General features: G+C 44.4%; 1 protein-coding gene across 6 annotated transcripts in view; it reads left to right on the top strand.

The window, feature by feature from the left end:
• LOC147463921 (uncharacterized) overlaps window positions 1–23,106 on the top strand; it is a 57,738-nt gene extending 34,632 nt beyond the window's left edge. The window contains exons 2-7 of one of the 6 annotated variants that reach the window (XM_086491957.1): window positions 707–939; window positions 1,070–1,281; window positions 1,387–1,431; window positions 2,287–2,382; window positions 2,502–2,564; window positions 22,681–22,782. In XM_086491957.1, the coding sequence (XP_086348083.1) occupies window positions 707–939; window positions 1,070–1,281; window positions 1,387–1,431; window positions 2,287–2,382; window positions 2,502–2,515 (600 nt within the window). In that variant the 3' untranslated portion in view covers window positions 2,516–2,564; window positions 22,681–22,782. Of the gene's footprint in view, window positions 1–706; window positions 940–1,069; window positions 1,282–1,366; window positions 1,432–2,286; window positions 2,383–2,501; window positions 2,565–22,680 lie in introns of all 6 variants that reach the window. The other 5 variants (XM_086491951.1, XM_086491949.1, XM_086491954.1 and 2 more) reach the window with 5 other exon arrangements.
• Window positions 23,107–23,773: the final 667 nt, after the last annotated feature.

Here is a 23,773-nt window from a genome sequence, read left to right as displayed (position 1 = left end):
TATCTGCCACCACAGTCTATTCATCTTATCCCCTATAGTTATTTTACAGGATGATATGAGTTTTGAACTTGTGGCATTATCAGTCTATCTGGGTCTAGAGTCTTGAGTCCGTCACACAATCCCACAACACACTCCATGTAGTGTTGAGCCTCTACATCCCCTTCGTATCTTTTCGATCCCAGGGCTAGAGATGAGAGTGCTGTAGCCAGTTCTTGTAGACGATATTGAGATTTTCTAAACCGTTTGGATGCTGCCAATAATGTTATGGGACTCGACTACACCTCGTACACTCATTTTCACAAGGTAGAGGTACGATTACAAAATCTGTAGGCTTTTTCTAAGGATTGGCTCTAGGTTGTGGTAGTACGTCACGTGGCAGATCGAACCAATGTGCATGTGACATGGGACATTTCTAGAAATCTAGCATTCTCCACACTCCTTACATATTTGCATTTACGCTCATTAAATTGTTCACCTTGACTATTGTCATAATCATCTTCTTACTCCTCTAATTGTCCACTATTTCTATCTTTAATCATGTCATCTGTTAACTCTTTCAAGGTTTGTTAATCGTCACCTCAAGCATTTCTATCTTTTTCTTTCTAATCACCCTGTAATTAGTGTGCGAGCTACTAATATAATGTAGATTAATTACACTAAACCCCTACCAATTTGCCACCACCAAGGAGTACCATTGTTTCTGAAGGTTAAAGGAGATGTTCATGAAGGAGCTGCGATCCAGGCAAGCGGTGACATCATTGTGCTTGGACAGCTTGAAGGAAAAGCTCATGCTGGTAGGCATGGGGATATACATGCAGTAATTTTTGCATGGAAACTGACATCAAAAGCACTTAGCATTGCTGACCATGATGCTAGACCGTCATCATTTGATGGTGGTTATTTGTGTAAAGTAGCTGTCTTCTCAGATGATAATGTCAGGTAAAACGCATTAGCATTAGAGTACTGTTCATTGCATAAAATCAACTTTCTTGTACATATGTTTGAAACTTTTACTAGTGATGCAGTTAATCTTAATTTACTTAGTAAACTCTTTTTCTTTCTTGTTCAGGGCTTTTGATGCCTGTAATCAGAACTTTAGGTTCTTACCTTCGAAGAGTAACCATGATCAATTTCCTTCTACAACGTCAATTGATGGGCTCAAGTCATGGTTTGCAATTGACATAAGATCCGTGAGGAAGGCTTCAAAAGTAGCCGCATTTACAGGAGCATACATATTTGTTATTGGAATAGCACTCCTCCTATTCCCAGAGTCATTATTTGGTAAGAGTCACATGGCTAATGCAACGATGATTATTGGCTTTTTGCTTCTTTACATTTTGATCAAGTTCTTGCTTGTCAATCTTAGGTCTTTTATTTGATGTAAAGAGCAGGGTAAGGGACTGGATAAGGGTTGGAGCAATTCTTGCAGTGGTATGATTTTTTGGTTTTAGTTTCCTTTTCAAGTTATTCAAGGCAAGATTGTATTTTCTGTCCTCTACAGTGAGTGCACTTGAGCTATATACAATGGGGCCTATTTTAAGTATTTTGGAGCCCCTAGTTTTGAGAAATCTCCTTGTATGAAGCATTACGGACGCATTGATCTTTGAATTATTCAGCACTCAAGGTTTTATGGGAACGATGGAGCCAAAGCATATGTGCTATTTTTGGCCTCTTATGCTGAAGAATTAAGAGTTGAAAGGGTTGTTGAGGCAGTACGGTGTTTGGGGGCTGGGAAAGAGAACGAACTGTAGAAATTTGCAACAGATTCTTTTTTTCCCTTAACTTTTTTGATCGAATAAGGTTTTGAACTTTCAAATTCGACTTGAAGCTTTGGAAGAAAGATGTGTAAACGACCATAAGGCATATTTTCTCTGTTACTGTTGAAAATTTATATGTTAACCACACGGAAATATTGTCAAATAAAATTTTTTATTCTCTGATGTGACATCATGGAAGTTCTGTAACCTAGGTTGTGTAGACATCCGATGACTGTGATATCTAAGCATGATATGGCTTGCCCGGTCTGTTGACTATCTAGCTAGTACTGAGATGGTCTACATAGTAAAAGATTGCTGTGGTGAGGCACAAGTTGTTATAATAGCTAACCGCAAGCGAAAGAATTAATCTTCTACATGTTATTGGACAGTGGAACCTGTGAACGTAGGGCTCGTTTCAATGTTCTTGCGATACTTGTCTACGATTGCAGTCTGCTGCAACATTGCTTCCAAGTTGTGTTCTAACATTCACTACATCACTGAAATTATTATCTTTGCTTGGAACTTCAAGGTTTTTGGTATTTACTACATTGGAACCGCATGGGGGGATGCCAAGGGATGCAATGGCGCCAACTCTTTTTACGTATCAACCATTATCGGCAGATTGGTAGATGATACCCCTATTTTAGTTTTTGTAACTTTGTAGAATACTACATTCAAAAGCTTGTTACTTTTTGCACTATTTACAAGGTCTTGTCTCTGGTTTTTGTGTCTGCAATTGTACAGTTCATTTTTCTTAGCTTTGGGTGGCTTGTTGTAAATGGTGCCGGTGGCTTATCACTTTTTGCTGTAAGTAACTCTTTTCTGACCTTCTACACTATAAGCTTGAATAAATTTTCTTACTACAAAGGAGAGAGGTTTCAGACTTAGGTTTTCAGTTGGCCCTGTGTGGCTTAGCTGTATCACTCTTTCAGTTTCTCTGTCTCACCCGTGTGGCTTGGTATCAGTTCTTTCAGTTTTTCAGTCTTGCCCTGATGGCTCAGCTTGTATCAGCACTCACAGGTTTCAACCTACGGGCTTGCTGTTTATTCCAACCTTGTACTTGTTTTCAGGATTGGCACCATTTAGGCATTTTGAGGGGCTTCAAGTGATAGAATCATATTTTTTCCATACGCAACACAAACGGGCATGGAAATATGGAAAAAATATTGTTCACACCTATTCCATACTGTGACATATCATACGACGCCTTATTTGTCATAAAAAACATGAAACATAAGACACAAATTATTGATAGAGGCTAGAGTATGTGCACACGATTTTGAAAAAAGGTCAAATTTGAAGCATCTTTTCGGATGCTTTCTTTTCTCTGTGTTTTTTCTCAATTGCGGCGGCACAGAGCCAGCGTCTCTCTCTCTCTCTCTCTCTCTCTCTCTCTCTCTCTCTCTCTCTCTCTCTTTCTCTCGTGCGCTACACGTGTCGCCGCAATTGACTAGGTAGTAAGAAGTTGGTATAAAGAAGTGGATGAAACATCATTAGAGATTACTAAGTAGAAGAACCCATATGGTGCATTGGGTGCCCCAAACCTAGGGCAAAGTATGATAAAACATTCCTTACTCTTCCATAGATGGACATCAGATACGTCTCATAAAAATACCATATGCATCCGAAAAAACTATGAATAGAATGCAACCTCTTTCTTTTTTCGTTGAGAGAGAGAGAGAAGAAAGAAAGCTTTGTTAACCTCTTCTAGAGGCCAACTTGGTCTATGAGACAGAACGGTGTACATGTGTGTGTCCTCTGCGTTTTCAAAAAGGACAAAAGAGCTTAAAATGAGGACATGATTTTCTTGGAGCCGGTCCCCCCTCCAAAAGAACTTTGTATTATAATTCTATCAAAGAGAGCTTTAGTTACAATACAAGCTTGTTCTCTTGCAGAGCTTTCCTCGAACCAAGAAGATGATCAACTTCATGATCCCATAGTGTAACCGTGCTTCCCAAGCCCTAAACACTCTAGTGGGGAGAAAGAACTGCAAGGAAAGAGGTAGATGAGGGTGACGAGAAATAATTTTTAAGCAAAGAAGCAATAATTTCTAGTATGCTTACTCCATGAGCAAGCTTTAAGCTTATCATGAATAATAAAGAAGAGGGAGTACTTTCACTTGCTTGGATTTGCATCCATAGCCAAGCTCTTCAGCATAGAAACTTCCTCTTGAGCTCCCATGGAGAGGGAATGAGAGAGAGGACTCGATTTTTTTACTAGGAGCACTTGAGAGTGTGAATGAAGAAAAAATGAGAGAGAGGAGTGCAAAAACCCCACGAGCCTCTCTTGCTTTTTCCCTCTTGCACACTTGCTAAATTTTCCAAATGGAACGCCTATCACATGGTCCAATGAAGAGTAAACCTTCAAAATGCAACTAAGTGCACATGTCCCCCCTTGCTATACTTGAACAACTCCCCTTCCCCCCTCCCCCCCTTCCTTGCTCTTCTCTTTTGACTTTTCTTGGTAAGTGTACACTCAACACACACTTGCTAACTTCATATAAAGCAAGTGTAAGCTACTTGGGACATGTGGCTTAGCTAAACTTAGAAGAGAAGGACTAGAGTCAACTTTCTAATTAAGGAAGGGCTGATCTAATCTTAGACTTTAGCTTTCCTCTTTTAAAAATTGTAGACTTACCTTTAATTCTATCGGCTCGGATGCAAAACCTTTGCAATATCCTTTGGAGGCTTACAAAGCTGACCCAGGCTAGAGCTTACTTGCTAATTAAATTAGGATGGACTCTGGTAAAAGTTAAACTCACCCTTTGGCTTGAGATCTTCACCTTCTATGCAAAACCTTAGCATAGTGCTTTGGAGGCACCACGAAGCTAGTTCCGAAACTTGCTAAGTTTAGACTATCTGTGGCAAGGTAGAAATTTACCCTAGAGCATCCCAGACTTCATATTTGGAGTCTAATGAGCGATTTTAATTACTTGAAATTAACATAGCTAGTTTCTATTTTTAGACTCTTATAATTGCTTTAGGTAATCTCCTTTGTTCTATACCTTTGATCAAGGTTTTTCGGGATAGATTCATACTTCCTTGATCTGCACCTTTGACTGAGATGACTAAACAACAATTATCCGTTCTCTTTTGTAGACTTCTCTCCTTTGGTCCCAAGCCTTTGACCGAGCTGGTCTATAAGTGATTTAATCAACTTCACTTGTTCTCTTTTATTTCCCCGGACCTAAATGACCAAATTAAGTTGGAAAATACTTTTAGAAGGTTAGAAATTAATTTTCATGACACTCTTAGAGAGAGTAGATCTCCCAAATTATTTCTGATGACACTCCAAGTGTGCATGCATTGGAAGAGTCTGTCATGTGGGATTGTGTCGAAGGCTTTTGGAAAATTGACAAAGGAGCAATGTAGTCGCCTCTTCCGCACCTTTGCCTAATCAAGATTCAATTTGGTAGCGCAAAGTAAAGTAGTAGTTGATGATAGAAAAGGCTCTTCTAAACTAGCATGTCCAGTGGCTCTCATGTCTTCGCTCTCTACATATGAGCTCAACTGTGCCTCCAACACTGTTCCATAGAGTTTGGCCAATGTGTGGCCAATCATGATGGTCCGCTAGTTGTTCGGGTCAAGAGTGTTCCCCAAACTTGTGGATAGGCACATTGATGTGCCTAGTCCACTATGTTGGTAATACCTTTCTAGTGTTTTTTTGAAGAGCAAGTCAATGAATTGGGCAAGGGTGCTTGCCCAAAAATGAGTTGCTCATATCGTGCATGCCTATGTGATATGAGGAACGGCCTTGTTGCGAACTCTGAATAGCCCTCTTCTCCGTCACAATGGGCGTGGGTCAGGAGGCTCTAGAATTGGTGCTTTCCGGGCACCTATTAGAGTCTTTGTGCATAGTCAGTCCTGAACGGGGGTGGGTAGCCGGGGCTCCCATAGTCGGCGGCCTCCCATGGCTGAATTGTAGCTCATGAGTAGGTGGTACAACTCTAGCCCTTGAGCCTCCTTAAACTGCCGCGTTTTATGGCGGGTGAGGGTCTTCGTATGTTTGGGAGTCTCTCAATTAGTGATCTCAGCTAGTGCATGCTACATACGAAGTCATTTGTATGGCTCTTTGCACTTGTCCTTCTTACCATCTGGTTTTGGGCATAGTCCCAGAGTGTAGTGTGCTGCCAGAGTCAGTATGGTGTGGGAAGCTATTGAGGGCTGATGTGTGCAAAAATGGAAGAGAACTGGGTAAGGAGTGTCTCAAGTGCTGCTGAGGGGTCTAGCTTGTAAATGCTCTCATAGACGTGTTGAGTGTAGATTTCAGTCAATCGTGTGAGAAGTTTACGGTGGTGTGTGGGGTGCATGTAGATGGTGCATGTGGTGTGGGGGTGGTGTTATGAGAGAGTGAGATGTTAAGTATGGCCATCACCATTAAGTGTGAGGAAAATAGTGAGTGATGTGATCAAATGCGCTACCTGCCTGGTCCGAAAATGTAGTCCACTGTGCTACCTTCTTCTAAGACTTGGTAGCGGGATTATATGTGAGGCATCTTGAATCTGGCCACTAAGCCATCATGTTATTTTATAAAGAGACGATGTTGTGATCCTAATTTGAGTAGGTGTCATCCATAAAGTGTGGGTGTCGCCGTGTCTCTTAGACCTCTCTACTTTGGTCTCATCAAGGGGGTGTAGCATTGCGGACTAAAAGTCGTATGTCTCACACTTCGTGCTCTATGTCCGCTTGTCGAGGTCTCCCGTGAGGAAAACTTCTTTCAAGCTAGAATACTCCATGATCCCCTCTGCAAGACGTGTATATGGTGAGAGGGTGTCACCCTCTCCCTCCCTCGTGCTCTATTGGGTCTCATTCCATTGTAACACCTCCCACTTGCGCAAACTTCGACCTTGAGGAGGCGAAGTAGGAGAGATCGACGTATAAGAAGATCCCTTGACATAGCTCTAGTCTGATCCACATAAAGCGGGCCTTTGAGTCCCATACTGTGATCTGTATCCTTGTTTGTACAAGATAGCCACCCTTCCTGATCCTTGGGAAGTAATTTGTAGGGACTCCCCTATACACGGGAAGTGTCCAACACGTATTTTGGTGTAATGATTCCCATACAAACTCGGTAGGCCCCGTTCAGGGCTCTCATGTGTGTCATTGAGAAGTATGATGTCTCTAACCTTCATCTCTCAAGTCGTCCTAGAGCTTTGTGCTTCATGAAGATCGTGAGGGGTTTTTTGTTGTACCCTTGTAAATAGCTTTACAAAGCATCTCTTGCAGCTAGCTTACATTTTTGGAAGGTGTTGGGAAGTACGGCTCAAGGTAAATCCCAATAATGTCAAAGTACGCTTATGGGCTGCCACCTTGTCTTTGCTGAAGGCCATGCTCCTGATCTAGACAAAATGATTGCTATTATGAGATTTCCTTCTCCCATCAGCTCCAAAGGACTATAGAGTTCTATAGGTTATCATTGGCCTTTATTTGGATAGATGCTCATATTGCCTTGCCTTCGACTAGGCATGCTAATGCTTGTGTACCCTTCTAGTGATCTCTGCCTGAAGCTCAAGCCTTCGCCTAGCTCAAGAAGTGCCTCCTTGAAGTTCTTATTTTCATTGCTCCAGACTTGTCGGTTGCCTTCCATGTTCATACAAACAGAAGCTTAACTGTTGTGGAGGCTGTCCTCACTCATCCTAGCGCAGAGTACAAGCTGGATCGCCTGGTTAACTACACCAGTCACATCTCCTGACCACAGCTGAGAGTGATTGTTTGCACCAAAAAAAGAGATGGTCTAGCTATAGTCTATGCACTTCAGAAGTTTCACCATTATCTTTTGGGTGCACACTTCACTGTAGTTACTGATCATCATGCCCTTCTCTACCTTCTCAGCAAACCTCAAGTAGCTGATCTGCTTTTGCACTAGTTGGCTCTATTCTAGCAATTTGATTTTGAGGTTATCCTACGTCCCGGTAAGAACCATGTGTTGGCTGATCATTTGTATAGAGTAGACTCAGGTGAGTCTGCTGCAGAAATGATTTTTCCTTCTTAGGGTTGACATAACCCTAGAAGGTTATGGGGACGTCTTACACGTGCTTTCTACTGACATGTACCCCGACAATGCCTCTCCTTCGCAAAGAGAAGATTGCTCTTGAAGACTAAGACATTTACCCGAGTGCGGGCAACTATACAAGTCCAGTCCGAATGGTGTCCACAGTCCTATGCAGGTGTGTATCCCTCAGCCTCCCATGAGATTGAGCGCATTCTAGAGGATGCCCACAGTTGTCCTACAGGCGGTCACTACCCTGGCAACATCACTGCCTAGAAGTATTTACAGAGTGGTCTGTGGTGGCCCTACATATTTCTAGATGCTATTGCCCATGCAAAGGTATGTGTCTACTCTGCTAACTATGTACAAATGTTTTATTGAAAATCGTGCTCCTGCTACCCTCGGGCAAATGGACAAGCAAAAAGCACAAACAAGATTCTTATTGCTCCTTTTGAGTTCGATTTTGATTCTCCACAGGTGGGCACAGTTAGATTTGCCATGGACTTGCAGTGCTTGCTTTTTTTTTTTTTGCCTAGGCCTGGTGAAGGTGACCAGGGTGTTGTCAGCTCAAGCTCTGCAAAAAGCAGCTTCACCGGAAAGCTTGGCATGACCGACACCTCTGCAAACAGACGTTTCATCAGGGCTCTCTGGTGTTTTTGTACTAAGCCAAGTTCATGATCAAAGCCAAGATATTTGTGCTTGCCTAGCAAGGGCCCTTTGTAGTCAAAGAGATTTTGTCCCACGGTGCTGTTCAACTTGAAACTCTAGCAGGTCAGCAGCTTCCGCTTGTCAATGGTTCTAGACTGAAGCCCTAGCACTTGCACTCAAACTTACCCTCAGAACCATCTCCATGTACTCCATTATCCCCTCAGATAAGGATGTGACTACGTCCTCAACTGCAACATCCTCATCCTGCTTAATTTTCAGAGTAATTTGCCCCCTCGGCAAATTGGAAAAAGGTTGAAATGAGACTTCGAGAGCATAAGATAAGGATTTGGCATTATATGCAGTAACTCACTCTTGTGTACTCTGGTCCACATGAATCCAGCCACCTCATAGCGGCTCATTATTGTATCGTATAACCTAATCTCCTTCCGGGTCATATAGCTACTAAAAGCAGACTTCCATGGGAGCTTGTAACTCAAGACAACTCGTCTTCTGATGCACCTTCCTATGTGTTTCATTAGAAAATGGTCAGAGGCTTACCTCTGTCCGTGTATCTCTTCCCCTCTTGTCTACCTCGCTCGCCTATCGGTGGGTGAGTCTTGTGGACTGCTCCACCATTGGGGTTTGGTAGAGTGATTATTTAAAAATCAAGGTGAAAAGACACAATGGCCTACATAAGAGGATGAGAAAGTCTGTGTGTGACCCACTATTCATGCCAAGTGTAGCGGAAGGGTTTAAATTTTAACTTGGATCTAGTACTTCTCACAAACACTTTACTTCACTTGGAGAATTGAACACAATATGAGAGAGAGAGAGAGAGAGAGAGAGAGAGAGAGAGAGAGAGAGAGAGAGAGAGAGAGAGAGAGAGAGAGAGAGAGAGAGAGAGAGAGAGAGAGAGAGAGAGAGAGAGAGAGAGAGAGAGAGAAATGAAATGAAATGTTATATTAACGTCTTCAAAAGGTCATAGTGACCTATGAGACCAGAAAGTTACAAGGTGGTGGATCTGATACAAAGTCAGAGTAACAAAATAACAACAGTACAAAACAAAAATATATACGATGGGATCCTAGATTGGTCGATGTGAACTAAGCAAAAATGGGCGGCTTGCTGGGATAGCTGAATCACAAGAGATCTAGCATCGGTCGTTGGTTAGTAGTCTGACTGGGCGTCGTGCATGCCTGGCCAGCGTGCTCCGAATCTTCTGACGTAGCCTTTGTCGATGCTGTGTAGTCCTCCGTAGTCGTGGGCGCCTGGATTTCCCCAGTTCAATCGCTCGGTTGATCAGTGTGCCTCTGGTGTGAGACGAGGGGGAGCTCTGCTGTGGGAGTGGCTCTTGCGGCTGTCCCGTGTCTGCTCTGAAGAAGTCTGTGATCCATCTTTGAGACTGGCTAGCCTTGCCATTCATCAGGCTATCTCTGTGTTTGCGCAGCTCGAGCAAGAACAAACCCAGGCATCTCTGATCTTCGTATCCCATGACTCTTGAGAGTGGTCCAAAACCTTCTCTGAACAAGCAATGGAAGCGGCCTCGTATCTCGTAGTAGACAGGGCAGTGGCATGTATAATGCAGCTCTGTCTCAGGCTCCATGTCACACAAGGGGCATGTCCTGGGCTCTGCTGGTACTTCGCTATATCTCCCAGTCTCAATCCGCAGCTGGTGAGAAGATGTGCGTAACTGGCCAATAGCACATCGTATCCCATGAGACAAGTGGGTATCCATATATCTGGGTCTCGTCACAAAACCATCTTCCGTAAGTTGGAGAAGGTGGTCTCTGTAGAAAGCCATCTTCGAGCCCAATTCCTGTGCTGGTTGTATCCATGTCCTCCTGGTGTCTAGCTGGGTCAGGTCTTGGCGGATGAGCTTGGTGATCTCTGACTGTGTAAGAGTGAGAGATGGTGCATCCAATGAGTATTGGAATGGTGGCAGCCTGTCTATGCTGAATCCATGCGCGTGAAACCATGATGTCATCTCCCCATACCAGCATGTTGTATCTCCTTGTATGGCTAACTATCGAGAGGACTCAAGTGCTATGCGGGCATATCTGTCTCTAGGAAGTTCCCATGTGCGGTTTATGAAGGAGATTGATCTGGTGAGCGCCTCCACCACTAGTGGGGGGGCCGCTAGCTCTGCTCGGATAATGGCCCGTGGTATTGATGCCTTGGCTCTAATGAGCCACGAGATCATAGAGACGAGAGGTTTCTCCATGTTCCCCCATCCATCTGTGCGACCAAGCCTCCCGCGGTGATCTAATGAAGGTCCCCGTATCTCAGCTCCATAGAGCAATGCTGAAGCCACCAAAGTGTCAAAGAGCCAGAGCTTCGTCTGGGGCTCCTGAAACTGAACATGCGAACACATCTTCTCCAATCTACCCAATGTTGCGTGGGCTCTAGTCAGTCTGGTCTCTGCTGCTCTAGTCAGTCTGGTCCGTTAAAAACCACTCCAAGGTAAGTGTAAGCATCTGTGTACTCCACAGTCTCCTGGCCGTATGTGAATGTAGGTGCTGACCTCCTGATCCACTGTGGGGTGGTATTAAACACCATAACCTGTGTTTTACCAAGGTTGACAGACAAACCACTTACGTGGGCAAACCTATGCAAAGCCTCCAATTGACGTTGCATTCCCTCTGGGGATTCAGAGATCAACACTATATCATCAGCATATAACAAAAGTGGAATCCATGTCCCTGCCAACTGTGCACCTCTATCCCCATCGCTCTCAATGTAGTCAGAAACCTCATCCACATACATACCGAAAAGAGTAGGGGAGAGCGGGCAGCCCTGCTTCACCCCAATAGTGGAGTGAACCCGTGTAGAAAGTCCCTCAGGGGTGCGTACATGCCCTACTACTGATCTGTACAATGTCATGATCCCCCAAATGAGCTCTGTGGGTACTCCCATTTCCTGTAATCTGCGCATCAATCTAGCTCTGGGTACTGTGTCAAAAGCTTTGCGGAAGTCCACAAAGCTACAGTAGATCCGTCTCCCATGAGATTTGCCTTCCTCGATGATGGCCCTGATTGTCAAGATATGGTCAAGAGTAGAGAAGCCTCTCCTGAACCCTGCCTGCCCAGTTGCACGTATTCCTTCCCTCTCTGCCCATCTACTCAGCTGTTGCTCAAGAATGGATGCATACAACCGTGCCAGTGTGTGTCCAATCATGATGGTGCGATAATTCCCAGGCTCCATGGGGTCTCCTGACTTGAAGATAGGTACGATCGTAGATAGGCTCCAAGTGTCCGGTAGGCCCTCACACATGGCACGGTTAAACATAACTGCTAGAAGCTCTGCTAGTAGGTCTTTGGCATGCATGAAATGCTCAGCGACTAAGCCATCATGATCATATGCTCTCCCAGTGTTCATCCTGTCAATAGCTTTCTTCACCATCTCAGCGGTGAAAAAAGCACATGTGTGTGGGCATGGATCGGGGGGGTTGGGGAGGGGCGGCTGTCCAGGTACTGTGTACAAAGATGATGCGTACTGACTCGAGGTCTTTGTGGAGGAAATAGCAGGGGGGGGGGGGGGGGGGGGGGGGGGGGGGGGGGACTGCTCATGAAAGAGCCGCCACGCCTCACGCGAGTCCTGACTCAAGAATAGATGATATAGATCTTGCTCGAGTCGAGCCAAAAAAGCCCTCTTCTTTCGCCGCACCAGGCGTCGGAAGTCAATCTGTGACTGTCTGTGAGTGACGTCCCCCAAAAGCACCTCCCTCTGAAGTCTGGCTCTAGTCTGGCAGCACTCCTCATCGTACCAGTTGTTCTGAGGCATGCTCCCTGATCGGCGGCTTTGCTCAGGCTGGGTGTGTGGGTATGCTTCTGCTGTTGCATTATGTAATGTCCGTGTCATTATAGTAGTTAGCTCCTCTAGAGGTCGCCCCGGGTCCTCAGTGCATAGGCGTCTGTAGATCCCGTCCATGTATACAGAATCCATCTCCCGTGTGAAGGTGTAGCGAGTAGGGGTTGCTACCCGTGGCCTGTGTGCTACATTGAACTGGAAGGAGATGGTCATTGACACCAGAGCATGATCCACTGCCACCCCGACCGGTCTCGGCCCAACTGTGAGATCCTGGATACTAGAGATGAGATTCGGGTGTGCCATGACATAGTCCACTGTGCTGGCTCCATGTTTGTGTGGGAAGCATGTAAAACCTCCCACAGCAGGAAATCTCTGTAGGCCGTTCAAGATGGCCAATCCATGTGCGGTGCCCATGTCTATCAGGTGTTGATGAGCGCGCAACGGTGTGTGTGCAAGCGAAAGAGCACGCGAGGAAGTGCAGTGTGTGTGCAGAGAGGGGAGGCGAAGGCCAGCAGGAGAGGAAGCGCTAGTGGAAGAAGAGGGAGAGAGAGAGAGAGCTCACGTTTTTGGGGAAAACTCAATAAGTGAGTTTTGGGTTTTTCCACTTTTATTATAAGTGACCTTTAAAAAATGTGTCCAGGTTCATAGGTTCAATATGAACCCGGACAAAGTATAAAAATGTACAAAAAGGGGTTATTTAGGCTTTTAACCCAACAACCTCCCACTTAAAGGCATAAATAGCGCCTTTAAGCCACGTGACTCCCACCATCTCTATGCATAGATGATGTTGTGCTTTGGGTAAGCACTTAGTGAGAGCATCGGCTGGATGTTGTGATGTATGCACCTTAACCAATGTAATAAGGCCATCCTCAAGCACTTCTTGTATGAAGTGATACCGCACATCAATATGCTTTGTCCGTGCATGAAACATGGCATTCTTTGCCAGACATATAGCACTCTGGCTATCACAACCAAGCATAGGTGCCTTGGCAGGCAAGCCAAACTCACTGCATAGGCGTACTAACCAAATAGCTTCTTTGGAAGCCTCAGTGGCTGAAATATATTCAGCCTCTCTCGTAGACAATGCAACAATCTTTTGCAATCTAGAACACCATGAAACAACACCTCCCGCAAGAGTAAATACATAGCCACTTGTGGATTTCCGTGTATCCACATCACGAGCCATGTCAGAGTCACAAAATCCCTTCAACTCCATTGGTCCTTTACCATAGCAGAGGCATTTGTTTTTAGTCCCTTTCAAGTACCTCATAATGGACTTCACTGCATCTGCAACCTACCTGGATTAGCCATAAACCGGCTCACAACTCCCACTGCATGGGCTATGTCAGGCCTAGTAGCAACCATAGCATACATAAGTGAACCACAAGCTGAAGCATAAGGCACACTTTGCATGTCATTGGCTTCTTCCTTTGACTTGGGACAATCATCCTTGGAGATTTTAACATATGGCTGTAATGGCACACCAAGAGGCTTTGCTTCAGCCATGTTAAATCTGTCCAGCACCTTTTCAATGTACTTTTCTTGCGACAAATACAATAGGCGCTTGTCTCTTTGCCGTGTAACACGCACTCCAAGTATATGTTCAGCTGCCCCAAGGTCTTTCATTGAAAACGCAGATTTCAGTTGCCCTTTATGAGCATCTACAGTGCTTCTTTTCTTTGCAGCTATCAATATATCGTCTACATAGAGCACAAGAATGATCGGGCTGCCATCCTCATCACGTTTGGTATACAAACAATGGTCTGCATGGCTTCTTTTGTAACCATGTTTAAGCATAAAGCGATCAAACTTCTTGTACCACTGTCTACATGATTGTTTCAGCCCATACAAGCTTCTATTGAGCATACATACCAAATGTTCCTTGCCAGGGATGACAAAACCCTCGGGTTACTTCATGTAAAGCTCTTCTTCCACATCACCATGCAAGAAAGCGGTATGTACATCCATTTGGTCCATTTCCAAATCAAGAGTAGCCACAATGGCAAACAATACACGCAAAGTGGTCATCTTCACAACAGGAGAGAACACTTCCCGAAAGTCTATGCCCTTATTTTGAACATATCCCTTTGCCACAAGCCTTGCCTTATACTTGGGTTTTGCGTCAACAGTTTTGATTTTATACATCCATTTGTTAGGAATAGCCTTCCTTCCTTTGGGCAATTCAACCAAATCCCAAGTATGATTAGCATGCAAAGCTTTAATCTCTTCCTGCATAGCAAGCTCCCACTTGTCGCTGTGCTCACATGTCTTTGCCTCTTTATATGTAGGAGGCTCTCCCTCATCTGTCAACATAATGTAATGCAAAGAGGGGTCATATCGACTCACAGGCCGTCTTTGACGAGTAGCACCCAATGATCCACATTATCCGGCAATGGATTTACATTAGGTGGCACTACAAAATCATCAACAATGGGCTGCTGTACATCATTTTCAGCACCATTTTCAGCATTGTTTCTTGGCTGCAAATGCCCTTCAGGAGCCTCAATTTGGTGTCCAACATCATCTGGCTCAAACACCACTGGATCATCTACATTTTCAGCCATTTGTGGTGCATCCAGAGGGTCAAAAATAGGCCTAACAGGTGGCTGGTCATGCTGAAATTTCACCCTTTTATGGTCGTGCTTTGAGGCACAATTGTTTTGAAGCAGCCTTGCGTCATTAAAAACAACATCCCGGCTGCGTACAACCCTTTTGAGCTGAGGTAACCAAATCCTGTAACCCATTTCGCCTTCTTCACCATATCCCATGAAGAGGCCTTTAATGGACTTCGCAGCTAGTTTACTCAACTCATGTCTAACATGCACAAAAGCTTCGCAACCAAAAATGCGTCAGTGATCATATGAAGCAGGCTTGCCAGACCAAGCCTCTTCAGGGATGTCACCTTTCAAAGACATGTGAGGGGATCGATTGCATATATGCACTGCAGTTTTCAAAGCTTCTCCCCAAAATCCATGAGAGAGATTAGCTGTGGACAGCATGCATCTCACCCTCTCACAAAGTGTCCTATTGAATCTTTCAGCCACACCATTAGAAGAGGGGGTGTATGGTACAGTAATCTCCCTCTTAATGCCCAAATTTTCACAAAACTTGTGAAATTCAGCACTTGTGTACTCCCCCCCATTGTCTGTACGTAAGCATTTTAGCTTTCTACCTGTTTGGGTGGTCACAAATGCATGAATTCTCTTAAACGCAGCAAAGGCTTCATCCTTAGACTTAAGCATATAAACCCAAATTTTCCTAGAATGATCATCAACAAAGGAGACAAAATAACATGCACCACCCATAGACTTAGTAGGCATGCTACATACATTGGAATGTACAAGATCAAGCACACAAGATTTACGAGAGACACCAGAGTAATAGAACGCTTTACTTGCTTGCCATAATGACATTCATTACAAAAGTCAAGCTTTGTGCCTTTAGCATCAAGCTTGTTCAAAGTACAAAGCTTAGAAAGGCCCTTTTGGCTCATATGGCCAAGCCTCTTGTGCCACAACTCCATGTGAGAGTTAATTTCAGCCAATGCAATAAACTTGCCCAACACGGCCTTTCCATGCATGCAGTAAAGTGTCGCTTTCTTTATGCCCTTTACAATCAGCCTTGAGCCTTCGGTCATTTTCCATGATCCTCTCTCAAACAAGATGCTGTAACCATGCATATCCACCTGACCAACAGAAAACAGACTCTTCTTGATTCTTGGCACATATCTAACATCATGCAAGACAAGCTCATTTGTGCCATCTATAGAGAGATGCACAATACCAATACCCTCAATGGAACATGCATGATTGTTTCCAAGGTATACATGGCCACGCTTGCCCGTATCAAAAGTAGAGAAACACTCCTTGATAGGAGTTTCATGAAATGAAGCACCAGAATCAACAATCCAAGTTTGGGACAATGCATCATTGACAGTCAACAAAGCATCAATAAGATCACTCTTGGTGATCTGCATGTCCTATGAATGAACATTTAGAGAGGCATCAAAGTCATAAGCATCATCATATGACAAAGTGGCACACAGGATGTCCTCTACATCTGACAGCTCCTCAATCACGACACTAGAATCCACATTGGCCTTCTCTTTGTCCTTTGAGCTATCCTGTGCGTCTGCCTTGACTTCCTTCTTCTCTTTCTTTTTGTCTCCGCCATTCCTTTTCCTTTCTAACTCAGCTTTATAGTACCTACAATCGGGTTTCTTGTGACCTTTCTTGCCACATTGATAGCAAGTCACATCACCCTTGCCTTTGCTTGCATTTCTCCTTTCTTTACTCTTACTCTTACTCCTTTGTGCATAAGCATTCATCTTTTCTGTCCTGCCTCTAACCATGTTGGCAGAGCTGCCTCCCTGTCCACTTGCTTTCCTCCTGATTTCTTCATTCAAGATAGAACCCCTAACACCATCAAAGGTCAAATTGGGGTTATTGGACAACGAAACCACAAAAGTTTCCCATGACTCAGGTAAGGTCATAAGCAAGAAGATAGCTTTTAGCTTATTATCAAAAGGGGGCAAGCCAAAATCATGTAATTGCGACAAAGTACCCGCGAACAATGACAAGTGCTCTGCCGCGCTCTTGGTCTCATCTAGTTGCATGCCAACAAGTTTTCGCATCAAGTGCACCTGGTTGACAGGCGTTGTATTTTCATACATTCCCTTTAACTTCTCCCACATATCAAAAGCAGTCGTGAGACCTTTCACATCAATGACGGTCTCATCTGTTATGGCCATTTTAATGTATGTAACGGCCTTCCGTTTCATGCTAACCCATGCTTCATCTGTCATATTCTGTGGCTTCACCTGTTCAAGTGTCCCTTCGCAATCCTTAAGAAATAGGATTCCTTGAATCTTGTGTTTCCAAAGATCAAAACCTGTTCCATCGAACCTCCTAATCTCGAAGAGGTTCTTCACATCCGAAGAAGATGAGGCCATAGTTGCACGAAATAAGAGGGATAATACGCTGAATTTTTGGGCAAAAAACGCAAAAATCGGAGTATAGCCTCACAGAGATGTGCACTACAGCTCCAAATGGTCACAGGAGCAATTTGATGCAAAATAGGACGATTTGGGCACAAAATTCAATTTCTGAAATTTATGCGCAAGAAATTTCAGCGAGCGAATTTGTGCTCGAAAACAACGAATTTAGTTGTTTTTAGCCTCAGAAGACATACATAAGGCTAATACACAGCCTTCAGAAGCATGTAAGTGCAAAAGCCCCAATTTGTAGCATCAAAATTGCATAAAATTGAGCCACAAATGGTCATACATTGACAAAATTTGTCAAATGTGCGTAGATTGCATCAATTTGCACTTTCCCGAATGTAATCGCACCATAAAAACACTTGCAAAAACCTGCATAAATCTGAAATTTGCTTAAAACACTTGTTTTAGGGCTTGTTTTTCGGCAATTTCAGGGTTTTCAGGTAGCGGGGACTTAGCAAAAGTATTCCCACACCTTAATACATCATTTGCAAAACCTGTATTTTCGCTGTCATAACCTGTAATTTCTTGTTTTTGACCTAATTTCAGCCTGTTTTAGGTCAATTTGGGTTGCCGGGAGCTCTTTGGTGTCCGGGGACGAGCCCTTTGGCGACGAAATTGCAAAATCTCGCGATATAGTTGACCTTCTTGGCTGAAATTCAGCGTTTGCAGGTTTGGGGGCAAATCCTAATCGAGCTCTGATACCAATTGATGAGCGCGCGGCGGTGTGTGCAAGTGAAAGAGCACGCGAGGAAGTGCAGTGTGTGTGCAGAGAGGGGAGGTGATGGCCAGCAGGAGAGGAAGCGCTAGCAGAAGAAGAGGAAGAGATAGAGAGCTCACGTGTTTGGAAAAAACTCAATAAGTGAGTTTTGGGTTTTCCCACTTTTATTATAAGTGACCTTTAAAAAATGTGTCCAGGTTCAATATGAACCTGGACAAAGTATAAAAATGTACAAAAAGGGGTTATTTAGGCCTTTTAACCCAACAGGTGTCGCCCATACTCAGTATATTCCACATCGTGTGATAGTCTGGATAGGCCCGTCTCTACAACATCTGGATCTCTTAGCATCTCCTCTGAAGTATCATAATACACTACTTGGTGATGGGCAGTCCTAGCATTGAAGTCCTATAGGATGATAATGTCACCATCTCTAGAGAACTCCCATATGTCATCATCCAAAATAGAGAAAGGGGATTGTCCTCTGGGTGATGCATAAAGTGATGTACTCGGGGGAAAGTAGCAAATAGCAAGGTAGAGGTATCTGCATGTCTTTGCTTTCAATCTCACCCACATGACCTAGCCTGCTCATCCTTGCGGGCTATATGTATCAGTGGCTGCAGATCCTCTCTAAATAACACTGCCACTCCCCCCGAGCCTCGCCCTCTGTGCTCTGAGCGTGTCTCTTGTCTGTAAGCTGTCTCCTACCTGTATCCACTGATGTGAGGCATGGATTGCCCAGGGGCATGGTGTGTCTAAGAGTAAAAGATGATGTCTCTTCCCGTAAAGCTATCCTCAAAAGCACCCACATCAAGACGCATAGATCCATTACAGTTCCAGGCAGCCTATTTGGGTGTGGTCCCATAAGTCCCGCACCGTCATGTGGAGCGTCGCTCTAGTATTACCACTTTTCCATCTCGGTAAAAGGCAATCTTGCCTTTTCTCCTTTGCCGCTCTAATCTCCGGCATTACTTCTTGTATATGAGCGATCTGCGAGAGGGTGAGATCATCCCCGAGAAAGATGCTAGTCTCTTTAAGAGTTGGTGTTTTCTTCAATAAGGACTTCTTCGCTTCCATGGAGGGAAAGCAGAGGATGAGTGCTCTTTCTTTTGAGGTTTCTCCACTGCTTCCATTTTTCTTTATGTTGCCCACTCTCCATGCCCTTGTGTGCGTCGGCTCATGAACCCCCATCAAGGCTGTGAGTTCTTTTACTTCTTCGTCCACATTGCCTTTGTATTTAAGACCGCAAATTCTCACATGTAAAGGGCGCACCCGTCTTCTTTGCTCCTCCTCTAGTGTCTGATTAATGATAGTAGGTGTGGACGTGGGCGTTATCTCCTTGCCTTTTCCTTTCTTGGCCACCTTGATCCATTTCTCGGCTTCATCCGCCTTCTGTTGAGTTTTGGTAAGAACATCCACCCAAGAAGTTGTCATTTCTTTGTGTTGCTCTTCTCCCTCTTTGATGGCCCGTACTTGCTCCTTGATCGTGTTGATTTCTTCGATTACTGAGGGTTGCAGTTCGCCCTCTTCCAGTGTGTTTCTTGATCGTGCTTCGGCGAGATCTTTCTTGAGTGACGCAATCTCTTCATCTTGAGTCGTCACTTGTCTTCTAGCGTACTTATCTTGCTCTCTTGGATCAACACGCGTCCTTCGAGCATGTTTATTGTGCCTTGGTAATGGTCTCCGTCATTTCCTCTTTGCACTTTTGAATGGCATCCTCTAGGGGGTCGGCTTTATCGTTCAGCTTCCTCATGCTTGATCGCTGTCCGCAAAGGAGTCACTAAACGTACGTGTGCATCCACACTAGCAGTGGGCGCGGTAGCTAGGCGAGCGGGGGAGCGCGAGGAGGTATGGCAAGGAGGGGCAGCGATAGAGTACGGACGAGAGAGAGAGAGAGAGAGAGAGAGAGAGAGAGAGAGAGAGAGAGAGAGAGAGAGAGAGAGAGAGAGAGAGAGAGAAATGAAATGTTATATTAACGTCTTCAAAAGGCCAGAATGACCTATGAGACCAAACTGATACAAAAGTGGTGAATCTGTTACAATGTCTGGGTACCTTAGTACTAAAGTACTAAGTGTGAAAAGTGTGAAAATAAATGTGAAAAACTAAATACAAAGTATTAAATAAACTTCTTAGGAGTATTCTGGGTGTCTGGCTAGAATGCTTCTAATCCTTTGTTGTAGTCTCCTCCGGTGAAGTGTGCTTCTGCATCTCGGTCGTGGTCGTCTCGATTTCCTAAGCTCAATCGCCCTGTCAATGAGGGTGCCTTTGGTATGAATGTGGGTACTCCTTTGTGCTTGCTGCTGGCCTCTTGCTTCTCCTGCCACTCCTGCTTCTCTCGATCCGAAGAAATCTGTGATCTGCCTCTGAGGTTGTGGTGCTCTTTGTCTTCTCATTAGATTATCCCTGTGCCGATGTAGTTCCAATAGGTACAAGTCTAAGCATCTTTGATCTTGGTATTGCATGAATCTATCAAGAGGTCCAAAGCCTTCTTTAAATAGGAAATGGAAGCGCCCACGTATCTCATAGTATACGGTGCAGTGGCATATGTAGTGTAATTCTGTCTCTTGCTCCATTCCGCATAACTTGCAAATTCTGCTCTCAGGTGGGATTCCCCTAAATCTGCCAAATTCAATTTCCAACTGGCGTGAGGATGTACGAATCTTACCAATAGCACATCTCAAACCATGAGACAGGTGGGTATCCATGTAGCTCGGGCGAATCACAAATCCATCTTCAGATAGTTGTAGGAAGTTTTCTTTGTAGTCGGCCATCTTCGTGCCCAATTCTTGTGTAGGGTCTACCCATGTCCTCTTAGTATCCAATTGTATAAGATCCTGACGAATGATTTTGTTAATCTCCATTCGTGTAATTGCCAGTGATGAAGCCTCAAGAGAGTATTGGAAGGGGGGTAATCTTTCCATACTGAACCCGTGTCTATGAAACCACGAGGACAATTGTGCATACTAGCATGATGTATATCCCCTTTCATTGCTAATTGTCGAGAGGATTCGAGGGCCAGTCTAGTATATCGGCAATTATTTGTATCCCACAAACCATGTATAAAGGACACTGATTTGGTAAGAGCTTCAATTTCTATCGGAGGGGCAGCTAGTTCCGCTCGGGTAATCGCGTCTGGTACGCAGGCCTTGGCTCTAATCATTCGGGAAATCATAGATACCAAAGGTCTCTCCATTGACTTCCAATTATCCTGATCCACAGATGGTCCCCAAATCTGGACCCCATAAAGCATAGCCGAAGCCACCACAATATCAAAGAGCCAAAGTTTTGTTCGTGGTTCCTGAAACTGCACTTGTGAACACATCCTCTCCAACCCTCCCAAGGCCGCAGAGGCTCTGAAAAGAGAGACGACACTGCATGTCGGGTCCTAACCACCCCTTTGCTTTGTTGCCAGAGCAAGTACTTGATCTAGAGTACTTGCACAATGCCTATACGAGGCTGAATGCTGAAAACTGAGTGCTGATGCTTCATTCAGATGCACTGCAAAGTGTGAGGGCTGATGTGATGCAAAACGTTGGGCTTAACTGATGCAAAAACGCTATGCTGAACTGATGCAAAAACACTGGGCTGATCTGATGCTAAACGCTGGGCTTAACTGATGCAAAAACTTGATGATGTTGGGGTGCTGGTGATGAAACACTAGGTGCTAAGGTGTTGTGGGAGCTGGATGCCCCTTCGGGTACTGGCTTTTGATCTCCTAAGGGAGAGTCCCAACCCTACTTATAAAGGGTCAGATGGGTAGGTTGAGCAGTAGGCTTCTCCCCACGCCTTCACTTAAATGAGGTTTATTTATTAATAAATGGGCTAAGAGACTGTTCACATGCTACGCGACTTTACGAGTGCTTTGTGCAAGTCAGGGTATGCAACTATTGACCTGTCCGGGCATGCATGTCCTTCTAGAGGCTCACAAAGTGCCAGGCTAGATCCTAGCTATACTAAGACTGATGCTGACCTGTAGCAATAGCTTGTCCACGTGGCTCAAGTGCAATGCACATGTGACAATTCAATCTCCCCCTTACAACGTAAAAGAAGAAAAAGGTTTTTCATCATTAAATTGGCAATTGCTCCCAAGAGTTCCATGCTCTACTAAGGCCTTGTGTAGGCAGTAAAGGTTTTGCCTTCTACCATGTCTCTAGTATCTAAGCAAGAGGCTCTTTTTCAAGAAGGCAATGGCAGTGGCATCCTCGTCTCATGGGCTGCACACCCCCCTATGTGCCGCACGCATTCCCCTCCAAAATGGCGTGTCTCCATCATGGTATGAGTCTCTTATGCTCCACCATTGCTCTGGTCAAGTTAACATCCAATTTTTTGTTTTCCCCCCTTTCCTCAAGAAAGCAATGCATGTTGTGTCATGTGTAAATTGAAGAATGAGCTCGTTATGTTCATTCAGATCTAAGTTGGTGGTGGTCGTTTATGATGATCAGGGTAGGTAGTCCAATTCAACGTTTTGATTACGCCCTTTTTTGCTCCACCATTGCTCTGGTCAAGTTAACATCCAATTTTTTGTTTTCCCCCCTTTCCTCAAGAAAGCAATGCATGTTGTGTCATGTGTAAATTAAAGAATGAGCTCGTTATGTTCATTCAGATCTAAGTTGGTGGTGGTCGTTTATGATGATCAGGGTAGGTAGTCCAATTCAACGTTTTGATTACGCCCTTTTTTGTTTTTGGCAATTAGCAAACCTGATGATTCTTTATAAAACCTAATACAAGCCTTTGATATGTAGTCCTTATTTACTCTATTTCAGGTTGGAACTGTGAATTTACTTGGAGCATTGACAATGCTCAATGCCTTGAGAAACGAGAATCTTCAACAAAGGAGTGCATAATCAGCAGTGCCTTGCATATGTTCTTTTTCAGAAGTCATAGGCATCTCTCTCTCTCTCTCTCTCTCTCTCCATCGACCGAGACACAGGAGCACACTCCATCAACGGAGACTTCAGCAGAGGATCAGAGGCATTCTAGCACGACACCCAGATTGTCATTGAGGGCCTATTCTACATTTTCACATTTCACATTTCACATTTCACACTTCAATTTCAGTTTTCATTTTTACATTCAGTACTACTTTTTGTACTTGTACTTCAGACATTGTATTAGATTCATCACTTTGTATCTGATGGTCTCATAGGTCATTTTGGCCTTTTGAAGACGTTAATATATCATTTCATCTCTCTCTCTCTCTCTCTCTCTCTCTCTCTCTCTCTCTCTCTCTCTATTCAGAGATGGTTTTGACTCGTTAGATAGAGTCATGAGATATCAGGATCAAAGATGTCTCGGATTATTCCTACTTGAGATTCAGAGACATAGACGCTCTATTGAATGGGCAAAGACAGAGACAGTCCTAGAGACGCATCTCAGATTTCTTCAGTCTGAGTACCACAGAGGCAGAGGGGACACCACCACCACAGAGCTTGGTTCCCACCCATACACACACCAGCGGTACTCTCATTTATCGAGCTATAGAGTTAGGGAGATCGAGACGACCGCGACTGAGGAGGGGAGCCACGCAGCACCGGCGGAGATTGCGGCAGAGGATCCACAGGATTCTAGCACGACACCCAGAGTGTCGATCAGGATAGGCTTCATGCTACTGCTATATTGTATCATGGTGACACTTATCCCCACTTTGTACCTTTATGGCATGATACCATTGCTCAGCCTACCAGCCACCCATAGGAGTCGGTAGCACTCCTATCAGTTCTTTGTTTGTAGTTTTCTTGTTTGTACCCAGACTTGGTACTAGACTCATCATTGTAATCAGTTGGTCTCATAGGTCATTTTGGCCTTTTGTAGACGTTAATATATCATTTCATTTCATTTCATTTCTCTCTCTCTCAC

This window comes from Adiantum capillus-veneris, chromosome 2 (assembly GCF_014529385.1).
Source record: "Adiantum capillus-veneris isolate H3 chromosome 2, ASM1452938v2, whole genome shotgun sequence".
Lineage (NCBI taxonomy): Eukaryota > Viridiplantae > Streptophyta > Polypodiopsida > Polypodiales > Pteridaceae > Adiantum > Adiantum capillus-veneris.
This window is presented reverse-complemented; position numbering and strand designations above follow the sequence as displayed.